We start from the raw sequence: 12831 nt of genomic DNA on the forward strand, positions 1-12831 counted from the left end.
ACAAAACAAAACAAAACAAAAAAAACACCTTAGGCAACAACATATATGCTAGAATTGCCTTTGCTAACTCCCCTGGCAAAGCAAATGATGTATTGAGATTGCTTCTCAGATAAGGTGGTTGAAAATGATAGCAGTCTTAAAAAATGAGCAGTTTTCATAAATTTGTATATATTTTGCTCTATAGACAAAGAGTAGAGCTTATAGCTATCATGGCCATATCTCAATAAATATGTGTTGCAAGCAGGTTTGCCTTGGGCATCTTTCCTTATTCCTTTCAGTATTCCACTTCTTTTCACACCTTTCCCACATGTTAGATATTCCCAGTCTGCTCACTCATTTCGGGCTCCCTTCCCTGGGAGGCTGTCTTCAGCTCAAAATTTTGCCAGTGATAAAACTCCATTCAAAACTTATCTGCCAAGTGGCCATTTTTACTTGAAGCCCCGCCCTTGGTCAATGACAGTGCAAAAACTGGATAGTGGCATATTAATCAAATAAGTCATTTTCTCCCTAGGTTAAACTATAGGGAATATCTGCTTTCAACCCTTTTTGACCTTAAAAAAAAAAAAAAAGCATTTTGTGTGGCTTTTCATACCTCATGGTGTCCTAGCTTGAGCACTGGAGCAAAGTCAGAAAATCTGAGCCCTTGACTTATCTCTGTGGTTCACTGCTGGATAATGTCCAGAAAATTATTTCATGCCTTTGAGCTTCAGCTTCCTTATCTGTAAGTCAAGGAGTAACTACCTTGACTTCTTGCTGAGATTTTAAAGAGAACAAATGTGAAAGCACACACAATCACCATTTGCAAAGGGTAAAGTGGTAGATGGATGAAAGGAATAATGATCTGTAATTTTTCCTTACGTGCTAGCCTATTTAAAATGTATGAGCCTCCATGATAAGTGTGGCTAATAGTGGGGGAATGTAGATGATCTAGAGATACCTGTCAACCTACAATGTCAGCTTTATGTCATTATGCCCCTTTCTTCTTTGGGGTTTATATGACTATAATATTTTAAAAGCCAAAACCTTATGGGACCATTTTATAATTTGTGTCATATGAAATTTTAATTTTGCTATTTATAGTGAAAGGGAAAAAAGGAAGTGGAGTATATAGGATATAGATCTCTAACCACTAAAATAAACCTGTGAGTAAATGCATTTTAAGCTCTTCATGCAAATACATATATATACACACACACACACACATATATATATACACACACACATAAAATTACTGATTAAAAATATATACAAAATCACATATATACACATATAAAACCACTTTGCATTAAGGTTGTATAAAAATGTTGATTTTTATTCAAGAATTGTAGAGTAGATGGAAATTTAATGTACTCAATGTAATCTCTATTTGGGATGAGATTCTAGGGGGAATTAAAATTTACATAGGAGTTTCTTTGCCTGGTTTAGTCCATCCAGAGGCTTCAGATGGTCTGGGAACCAACTAAAGTTGTGTGGAGCATTGTAAAAGTCAGTAGATATGTTTCTTTTCCCCTGGGGAGGGATTCAATAGATTTAATCATATTCTTAAAGAAATTCTTGTCCTACCAAAGGTTAAGAACTAATTATCTCAGTTTCACAAAACACATAAAAATATGTTTTTATATACATGTTGAATTATTCAAATCTTCAGTGCTTAGTACTTTATTAATCTTGAAGGCCTAGAAAGTGAATAATTTCAACAATTGAACAAAAATAAAATTTAAAAAGAAACTATTTTCTGGTCATTAGAACAAACTTGTTATAAAATATATGTCTTTTCACTGTTGCTTCTCCACTTCAACACTCATGATCATGTTTTGTTGCTATTTCCCCTATCTCACTTTTTCTGGCTGCTGGGTTAAACTTCCTGTTTTTGCAGAATGACCAAAAACATTGGTGATGATGGAGGTGGAGATGACAACACTTTCAATTTCAGCTGGAAGGTCTTTACCAGCTGGGACTACCTGATCGGCAATCCTGAGACAGCAGACAACAAATTTAATTCTATCACAATGAACTTTAAGGTAGAGGCACCAACTTCAAAAGCCTGCTATTTGTATTTCTAAGAGTAAAACTGGAGGCATTCCATCTGGTCCAGCTAGTGCAGTATCTTGACAATTTACATGAAAGATTAACTCATGATTTCTGCCTACCAAGATCTTGCCATGGTTCTGATTATAACTGGAAAATCTTCCATGACCCACAACAGCACTATTATTCCTTAAAGACTTCTCTTCTCTAAATCTGGTAATAAAATAATGTTACTGGATTGAAATAGGACCAGGAGTAATCAGAATAAGATATTTTAAAAACTAGAACAATGTTCACTAATTATTTACAGGAATAAGCATAATATTGAAGTGACCCTAAAACATTATTTTGTAGTGTTTTTTTTTAATTCACTGGAATGAAGATTTTTAGAGTGAAGACTATCCTAATATCAGAGCAATCACAGTTTGTTTGCAAGAATTCTTCCTTCTGTCTCTTACTTGCCATCATTTGTTGGAAATATTCACCTGGTTTGTGGAATCTCAGATTTAGTTTACATTGCCATTCCTCACATTCTGATGATTGTAAAAATCACTTTTGAGGTTTTGATACTTTTAAAGTGTAGCTAAGATATTCTATTTTGGGTTTTTGTTTGTTTGTTTGTTTGCATGGATACAGGAAGCTATCACAGAAGAAAAAGCAGCCCAAGTAGAAGAAAACGTCCACTTGATCAGATTCCTGAGGTTTCTGGCTAACTTCTTCGTGTTTCTAACACTTGGAGGGAGTGGATACCTCATCTTTTGGGCTGTGAAGCGATCCCAGGAATTTGCACAGCAAGATCCTGACACCCTTGGGTGGTGGGAAAAAAATGAAGTTCGTCTCTGCATGCTTTTTATGTGCTTAGAACCTGACATTTGTTTCTTTTGTGGGTTATGTTTCTTTGATGGAACATTTAAAAAGGCCACGCTTTACCTATCCCCTATCCTGCCCTTACAGTTAACCAACCCTGTTGCTCATTTTCCATTCTATTCTAGTCTTATTTCTAAATCTGGACTGTTTGTTTTTCATTTTGTGACATGATGGAAAGTTAGAGTCAGAAAAGATATTAAAAAACACGTAGTCTAATCATTATGTTTTACAGATGGGAATGATAAATCTCAAGAGATTGCATTATATGTTTATGGTCACAGAGTTAGGAGAAGAGTCAGGGTGAGAACCTAGGAATCTTGACTTCGAGTCCAAGGCTCTTGCTGCTTTCTCTGCAAATCCTTCATCTGTCATTAAAAGATCAAATTGTTGCCTGAACTTTTTGAAGCAGCCATGATAAAGCCACTGATTCCTATGTTGATCTCACTGGAAACACTCAGATTGCTTCTCCACCTTTGGGCATGTCTCGGCTTCCCTCTGTTTTCATTAGAAGCCTAACTGCAACATCTCCATCTCCATTTCCTCCTGCCCTGTACCTTACTTTTTCTCCCTCTAAATGCTATTCAAATGAAGAAGGCCAGCTCTTTTCCAGGAATTAAACATTATGACCGTAATTTGCCTTTAGAGTATCTGCCCATTTAGTGAATCAGAGAAAGGAGGTTAGACATAGATCATTTAGAATCAGAAAATCATTGGTCATGAGTTGTTGCTAGAGTCTGTTCCCGTTCATAAAATGCTTGTGTGTATGATGTGACGTCATTTTGAGCTTGGGCATTTTCAAAGTATGTGCAGATTTAGGCTGTGGGAAGTGTAGGCTTCCCACACTGAAACTTTTGCAGAACAGTATAGATCAAAAGAATTAAAATATGTCTTCATAAGCATAGAATTTTCTAAAAAATCTTGGACAGCAAATGATATAATCTACTTACAGAAAAAGGTTCCAAATAACATTCTGAGTATTTCAGAAGTGGTACCAATAGAGATGGGACTAGATATTTTAAAGACTTTAATATACAGTAATGTCATAAAAACTTGTAAAATATAAGTAATTTAGCAGAGGGCTTTTATTTATTTAAAATGAAAAATGGAGGAACACAAAGCATTTACTAAGTTTGCTTTCAAAATTGTCTCATAATTGTAACAGTACATGGAGGTAACATTATCATGCAACTTTGGTCCATTGTTTATATTGGTTATGTTTTTGTATAAATAAACCATATTAAAGAATGGGTAGTTGATTATCAATATAATAACTATTCTTTGTAAGAACCTCTTTAACATCTATTTTAGGGACCCTCTGAGTCCTAGGGGCCAATGAAGGTAATAATGGAGATTCATGAGTAACTTTACAAATTTGATGAAACCAAATTTAAATTTGCCTTGCATGAGATTGCACAGGATAAGCCAAATTTTCTTTACATTAGTCTACAATTATAGCATGCTGATTTTGTATTATGTCATGCTGAGATTTGGGTCCTGTTGGTCATACTTATATAATGTTTTAATAAAAATGACAAAAATCTAATATCAATTGTTTTCTAAATATAGTCTGGTAGTTATTATAATTATTCACACCACGAAGTCCACAGGAGAAAATAGGAAATGTTTAGTGGTGACAGTTTGAGCTGGGTATTTGGGAAAGGAGATAGCCACCAGAGTTACCTAAAATCGGTATTTCCCCATGAGAAAATTAGTACATGTTTTGGATTCTTTTTGTTGACTTCCTTTAGCCAAATAATATCATCATAAGGTTGCCAAACATCCAAGAAATAAGAAGCACATGTTTCCTACTTTTCATGTTTCTATTCCTTCTTCTTTCTCTCTCCCCCCTCTCCCCACCCCTGCATTATTCTCTTGTCTCTGAAATTATAGCCCTTTCTTTCACTTTTGAAACTTTTCTACGTTGGCTTCCATAACATTATGTCATGTATTCTCCATTTGTTTCTCTGAGTGTCTTCTGTTTCCTTTAATAAAACTCGTTTTATGTGTTTATGTTTTTGGCCTTAAAAGTTTACGTTTGCCAAAATTCAATATTTAGGCCTAGGCCCATCTCAGGGAATTCATCCATTCTAACTGATTAAACTAGCCCATATGCTGATGATTGTCAGACTAGAATTTTCAGTTTGAACCTCCTCCTCAAGCAGATCATTTTCCATTTCTTTTGGAAATCTTGTTGTGAAGTGCGTCACCATATCAGAATCAGTTACCACATAGAACAATATGTGTTCTCTGTGTAGAGACTGATGTAAATTGCCACCCTCACTATACCAGGAAAGACTGTTACTACTGGCACATACACACACTCAGTCACATGCCTATCTTGAGAATGTGAGTTGAATATTGTCCTTGTCATTTTATTGAGATAAAATTCTAAACGTGCATAAAATAATCATTTTTAGTCTTAAAAAAGATCAAAGAAGCCTAGCTCAGAATCTTCCAAAATTCTGGCAAAAAGCAATAATAACTTTAAACACCATTAACCTAGTTTCTCCCTTGTGCCTCCTTGTAGATGAATATGGTTATGTCCCTCCTAGGGATGTTCTGTCCAACATTGTTTGACTTATTTGCTGAATTAGAAGACTATCATCCTCTCATCGCTTTGAAATGGCTACTGGGACGCATTTTTGCTCTTCTTTTAGGCAATTTATACGTATTTATTCTTGCATTAATGGATGAGATTAACAACAAGGTAAGCCTTGTTTCTGGATTGTCCTTGCCATAAGAGTGTTGTTCAATTCCCAGTCTCAAGTTTGCCAGAAATGCCTTTGAAATCTCTGTTGTCTTCATTTTAGTTTCTATCTTTTTGCTTTCTAGATTGAAGAGGAGAAGCTAGTAAAGGCCAATATTACCCTTTGGGAAGCCAATATGATCAAGGCCTACAATGCATCATTCTCTGAAAATAGCACTGGACCACCCTTTTTTGTTCACCCTGCAGATGTACCTCGAGGACCTTGCTGGGAAACAATGGTGGGACAGGTAATGCCACCAACAGAAGTGTATGGCAATTAGTAGATTAAAAAAGAGAGTCAATATCTCTTCCATAAGATTGGCTTTTTAAAAATTGCTTATTAGTAAAAATAGTTAAGATTTGTTGAATGTTGACTGTGTGCTGGCTCTGAATTTCATGTATATTATCTCACACTGTTTGCAAATCTATCCCTTGAGGTAAATACTATTTGTATGCCCCCTTTACAGTTGCATATAAAGGAAGGATAGTTGAAAACGGTGCAAAGAGATGTTTACTATCTGTATTATAATAAAGCACTCGATTTAGATATAGGCCAAAGCAAATATTTAAATAGAACTCTATTTAGTGTTACTTGTTTGCTGTAAAACAAAATAAAACAAAACAAACAAACAAACAAAAATACAGTCTTAGGGGGTGACCAAGACAGCCGACTAGAAGCAGCTAGTGTGCATGGCTCTCATGGAGAGGAATAGAGGGGTTGAGTAAATATAGCACCTTCAACTGAAACACCCAGGTACATGTATTGGATCTAATCAAGGAAACAACCTGACCCATGGAGAGCAGAGAAAAGCAAGGCAGGGTGACAGCCCACCTGGTAGTGACATGAAGCCAAGGGATCCTCCTATGCCCAGGGAAGCCGTGAGTGAATGCACGACCTTGGGAACCCATACTTCTCCCATGGATCTTTGGAACCCTTGTGTCAGGAGATCCCCTCATGAACCCTCTACACCAGGGCCTTCAGTCTGACACACAGAGCTATGTGGAGTCTCAGCAGAGCAGCCACTTAAGCACATGCAGAGACCTGGGAACCTTAGATACCTGGGCTTTTCCTTTTTGGGCTTCCTGTCAAAAGTAGCTATACCTCTGGCAAAGCAGGAGCTTAGAGCCCCAACCACATCCCTTAGAAAAGGGGCTGAATTCAGTGACAGTCTGCAGGCCCCACTTCACTGCACCCCACAGAATGAAACCCACTGGCTTGGAACTCCAGCCAGTCACCGGAAGAAGTGTTGCAACTCCCTGAGACAGAGCTCCTGGGGGGAAGTGTGGGCCATCATCTTTGCTGTTTGGTTGACTTGGCCATTCCATCGTTCAGGCTTCAGAGTCCAAGCCAACCAGCGGCTGAAGCAGACCCCGAGCACAGCATAGCTGCTCTACGAAAATGTGGCCAGACTGCTTTTTCAAATGGGTCTCTGATCCCTTTCCTCCTCACTGGGTAGGACCTCTTAACTGGGGTCTCCAACCACCTCCTACAGGTGCGTTTGGGCCAGCAACGGGTCTGTACATTTCTGGGATGGAGCTTCCAGAGGGAGGGGCAGGCTGCTATCTTTGCTGTTTCACAGCCTTCACTGTTGCTACCTCCAGATAATAAAACATCTGAGGTGACCAGGGATGGATGTGGGGTCCCAATATACTGCAGCAGCCCTATGAAAAAGTGACCAGACTTTTACATGGGTGCCCATCCCCATATCTGCTCACCAGACACATCCTCCAGGCCTAGGCCTCCAGCTACCCTCTGCCAGAATTATCGATCAAGTAGCAGCTCTGTAACTCCCTGGACAAGATCCCCAGGGGCAACTGAAAGCCTCTCTGCCACTACCTCTGCAGTAGAACTTCCCTTGCTACCCTTGGACTAACAAAGGAACAAAGACCCTAAGTGCCTCATCCATACCTCCAATAAGCTGCAGTTGACTCCAGGAGAGAAGGCCAGTCTGTCTCTTACAGGTCCTACCTATCCCCACCCCCCTGCTTGTCACCAGACAGGGAACCCCCAGCTCGGGCCCACAACATAGACCATCCATCCTGGGCTAATTGCAAGGAGTAATTGCTGACCTGCATCTCAATGGGGTGGAGCCCCCAGGAGACAAGCAAAAGACCCTTGGCCATAACCATGCTAAGGTATCTTCCTCTGCTGCTGCCAAGTTGGAGAAGAAACATAACGCTGAGATTGCCCCAGAGCTGAAGGGGCAGCCCAGGAGTGCCAAGCCGTAATCTACAACCAGCTCTCAAGGGGGAAAGAAATCTACACTTTCAGAGCATTGAGAGGGAACATGGCTGCAACTGTGCGGCAACACAGGGGAGCCACACAACCAAGCAAGAGTCTACCAACTGACCAATATGCCTAAGTGCCACCTACTGGATTACATTCCCCAAAGGATCAACACCAAAAATATCTCACTAACATACCCCCCTCTGAAACCAAAGACAAGTAGTCAGCTTCAAATAAAGACCCTGAGCAAAGCCTTGGCCCAGTGAAAACTTCCAGGAAAGATGTCTATTGACTGTATTCAATCTACATTGCAGTTAAAGGAACACCTACACACTGAGATGAGAAAGAACCAATGCAAGAACTCTGATAACTCAAATGACCAGAGTGTTGTATGTCCTCCAAACAACCACACCAGTTCTCCAACAAGAGTTCTTAATGAGGCTGAGCTAGCTGAAATGACAGAAATAGAATTCAGACTGTGGAGAGGAACGAAGATCATTGAGATTCAGAAGAATGGCAAAACCCAATCCAAGGAAAATAAGAATCACAATAACATGATACTGGAGCTGAAGGACAAAGTAGCTGTTACAAAAAAGAAGCTAATACATCTCATAAAGCTGAATAACACAATACAGGAATTTCACAATGCAATCACAAGTATTAACAGTAGAATAAACCAAGCTGAGGAAAGAATCTTAGAACTTGAAGACTGGCTGTCTGAAATAAGACAGTCAGATAAAAATAAAGGAAAAAGAATAAAACGGGAAGAACAAAACCTCCAAGAAGTATGGGATTATGTAAATGCCAAATCTATGAATCACTGGCATCCCTGAAAGGGATGGGGAGAAAGCAAACAACTTGGAAAACATATTTTAGGATATTATCCATGAAAACTTCCCTAACCTTACTAGAGAGGCAAATTTGCTACCAGTCCTTGCTAACAGTCAAATTTAGGAAATACAGAGAATTCCTGCAAGATTCTACACAAGAAGATCATCTCCAAAACACATAATTGTCAGGTTTTCTCAGGTCAAAATGAAAAAATGTTAAAGGCAGCCAGAGAGAAAGTGCAGGTCACCTACAGAGAGAACACCATTAGGCTAACAGCAGATGTCTCAGCTGAAACCCTATAAGCCAGAAACAGTCAGGGGCCTATATTCAACATTCTTAAAGAAAAAAAATCTTCAACCAAGAATTTCATATCAGGCCAAACTAAGCTTCCTAAGCAAAGGAGAAATAAGATACTTTTTGGGCAAGCAAATGTTGAGGGAGTTTGTTACCACCAGACCTGCCTTACAAGACATCTTGAAAGCAACACTAAATGGAGTAAGGAAAGACTATTACCTGCTAATACAAAAGCACACTTAAATATACAGACCAATGACACTGTAAAGCAACCATACAAACAAGCCAGCATAATAATCAGTGAACAACACAATGACAGGATTAAATCCACACATGTCAATACTAATCTTGAATGTAAATGGGCTAAATGCTCCATTTAAAAGGCACAGAGTAGCAAGCTGGATTAAAAAAAGCAAGACAGAATGGTATGCTGTCTTCAAGAGACCCATCTCATGCTTAATAACACCCACATGCTAAAAATAAAGGGATGGAAGAAAATCTACCAACCAAGATAAAACAGAAAAAAACAGGGGTTATTGAAATTCAAATTCCCAATTTCAAAAAAAATGGAAAAAACAAAACACACACACACACACACAGGCACACACAAACACACTTCAAACCAACAAAGATAAAAAAAGGCAAAGAAGGGCATTACATAATGGTAAAGGGTTCAATGCAACAAGAAGACCTAACTATCCTAAATATATATGCACTCAATACAAGAGTACCCAGATTCATAAAGCAAGTTCTTAGAGACCTACAAAGAGACATAGGCTACCACCACCCAATAATAGCCTAGGCCCTGATGAATTCACAGCTGAATTCTACCAGATGTACAAAGAAGAACTGGTAACATTCCTACTGAAGCTATTTCACAAAATTGAGGAGGAGGAGGAACTTCTCCCCAGCTCATCCTATGAGGCCAGTATCATTCTGCTACCAAAACCAGGCAGAGACACAACAAAAAAAGAAATCTTCAGGCCAATATCATGAGGACCATCAATTCAAAAATCTTCAACAAAATACTTGCGAACCGAATTCAGCAGCACATCAAATGGCTAATCCACCACAATAAAGTAGGCGTCATCCTTGGGATGGAAGGTTGGTTCAACATATGCAAAACAATAAATGTGATTCATCATGTAAACAGAAATAAAGAGAAAAACCACATGATTGTCTCCATAGACGCAGAAAAAGCTTTCAATAAAATTCAACATCCGTTCATGTTAAAAACGTTCAATAAACTAGGCATTGAAGGAACATACCTCAAAATAATAAGAGCCTTCTACGACAAACCCACAGCCAAAATCATAATGAACAGACAAAAGCTGAAAGCATTCCCCTTGAAAGCCAGCACAAGACAAGGATGCCCTCTCTCACCACTCCTATTCAACATAGTATTTGAAGTTCTGGCCAGGGCAATCAGGCAAGAGAAAGAAATGAAGGGTATCAAAATAGGAAAAGAGGGAGTCAAATTATCTTTGTTTGCAGATGACATGATCCTATATCTAGAAAACCCCATTGCCTCAGCCCAAAAGCTTCTTAAGCTGATAAGCAGTTTCAGCAGTCTCAGGATATGATATCAATGTGCAAAATTGCTAGCATTCTTATACACCAACAACAGGCAAGCAGAGAGCCAAATCATGAATGAACTCACATCTACAATTGCTACAAAGATAATAAAATACTTACGAATGCAGCTAGCAAGGGAAGTGAAGGACCTCTTCACAGAGAACTACAAACCACTGCTCAAGGAAATCAGAGAGGACACACACAAATGGGAAAACATTCAATGCTCATAGATGGGAAGAATCAATTTTGTTAAAATGGCCATACTGCCCAAAGTAATTTATAGATTCAATGCTATTCCCATTAAACCACAACTGAAATTCTTCACAGAATTAGAAAAAAACTATTTTAAAGTTCCTATGGAACCAAAAAAGAGCTCGTATAGCCAAGACAATTCAAAGAAAAAAGAATAAAGCTGGAGGAATCACACTACCTGACTTCAAACTATACTACAGGGCCACAGTACTCAAAACAGCATGGTACTGGTACAAGAACAGACACATAGACCAATGGAACAGAATAGATAACTCAGAAATAAAACCACACAACTACAACCATCTGATCTTTGACAAACCTGACAAAAACAAGCAATGGGGAAAATATTTCCTATTTAATAAATGTTACTGGGAGAACTGGTAGCCATATGCAGAAAATTGAAACTGGACCTCTTCTTTACACCATGTATAAAAATTAACTCAAGATAGATTAAAGGCTTAAATGTAAAACCCAAAACTATAAAAACCCTAGGAGAAAATCTAGGCAATATCATTCAGGACATAGGCACAAGCAAAGATTTCATGACAAAAATGCCAGAAGCAATTGCAACGAAAGCAAAAATTAACAAATGGGATCTAACTAAACTAAAGAGTTCCAGTACAGCAAAAGAAACTATCATCAGAGTGAACAGACAACCTACAGAATGGGAGAACATTTTTGCAATCTATCTATCTGACAAAGGTCTAATATGCAGAGTCTATAAGGAACTTAAACAAATTTACAAGAAAAAAACTGGATCGCATTAAAAAGTGGGCAAAGGACATGAACAGACACTTCTCGAAAGAAGACATACATGTGGCAAACAAGCATATGAAATAAAACTTCGTATCACTGATCGTTAGAGAAATGCAAATCAAAACAACAATGGGATACCATCTCTCACCAGTCAGAGTGATTAGTAGTAAAAAGTGAAAAAATAATATGCTGGCAAGGTCGCAGAGAAAAAGGAGTGTTTATACACTGTTAGTGGGAATGTAAATTAGTTCAACCATTGTGGAAAGCAGTATGGCGATTCCTCAAAGAGCTAAAAGCAGAGCTATCATTCAACCCAGCCATCCCATTACTGGGTATATACCCAGAGGAATATAAATCATAAAGACACAGGCATGTGAATGTTCATTGCAGCACTATTCATAATAGCAAATACATGGAATCAACCTAAATGTCCATCAATGACAGATTGGATAGGGAAAATGTGATATATATATATACCATGGAGTATTATGCAGCCATAAAAAAGAATGAGATCATGTCTGTTGCAGAAAAATGGATCTATTATCCTTAGCAAACTCATGTAGGAACGCCAAATACTGCATGTTCTTACGTATATGGGAGCTAAATTATAACTCATGAACACAAAGAAGGAAACAACAGACACTGGAGTCTACTTGAGGGTGGAGGGTGAGAGGAGGGAGAAGAGCAGAAAAGATAACTATTGGGTACTGGGTTTAATACCTGGGTGATAAAATAATCTGTACAACAAACTCTCATGACACAAATTTACCTATGTAACAAAGCTTCACATGTACTACTAAACCTAAAATAAAAGTTTTTTTTAAGTAGATAATTTGGGAGGCACACACTAAGAAATTTTAATAATGTCAATTTTTGTTAAATAATTTTCCCTTAAAAGAAAAAAATACTATTTTAAGTTATTTGTTTTCATGATGATTTTATAAATAACCCCAGCCCAAGACTAGCCATACCTTACCAGATAAAAGAAATAATGTTTCATATGGCTTTCTATCCCTTAAGGGAAACCAAGACAAATAAAACCAAACAAAACCCAAGAAAAATCTACTTCAGATCTCATATTTTTATACAAATCCAATTTATATTTTGAAAAGCTTTTATGATTTTATTTAGTTAGAATTGATATTCCTAATGTGCAGTCCATAAATTGATTTTGGGGCTTCAGATTATCATTGAGAACAGCTTTTGTCATAAAGCTTCTGTATGTTAGACAACAGTTGAGTTTAGCACTGAATGT

At 37.9% G+C, this 12831-nt stretch overlaps 1 protein-coding gene across 1 annotated transcript in view; it reads left to right on the forward strand.

Moving 5' to 3' along the window:
• TMC1 (transmembrane channel like 1) overlaps positions 1-12831 on the forward strand; it is a 263253-nt gene that overhangs the window by 217987 nt on the left and 32435 nt on the right. Inside the window, exons 12-15 of the mRNA XM_054501938.2 lie at positions 1877-2021; positions 2665-2859; positions 5423-5602; positions 5728-5889. Coding sequence (XP_054357913.1) covers positions 1877-2021; positions 2665-2859; positions 5423-5602; positions 5728-5889 — 682 coding nt within the window. The remainder of the gene's footprint in view (positions 1-1876; positions 2022-2664; positions 2860-5422; positions 5603-5727; positions 5890-12831) is intronic.

Source organism: Pongo pygmaeus, chromosome 13, assembly GCF_028885625.2.
Source record: "Pongo pygmaeus isolate AG05252 chromosome 13, NHGRI_mPonPyg2-v2.0_pri, whole genome shotgun sequence".
NCBI classification, from domain to species: domain Eukaryota; kingdom Metazoa; phylum Chordata; class Mammalia; order Primates; family Hominidae; genus Pongo; species Pongo pygmaeus.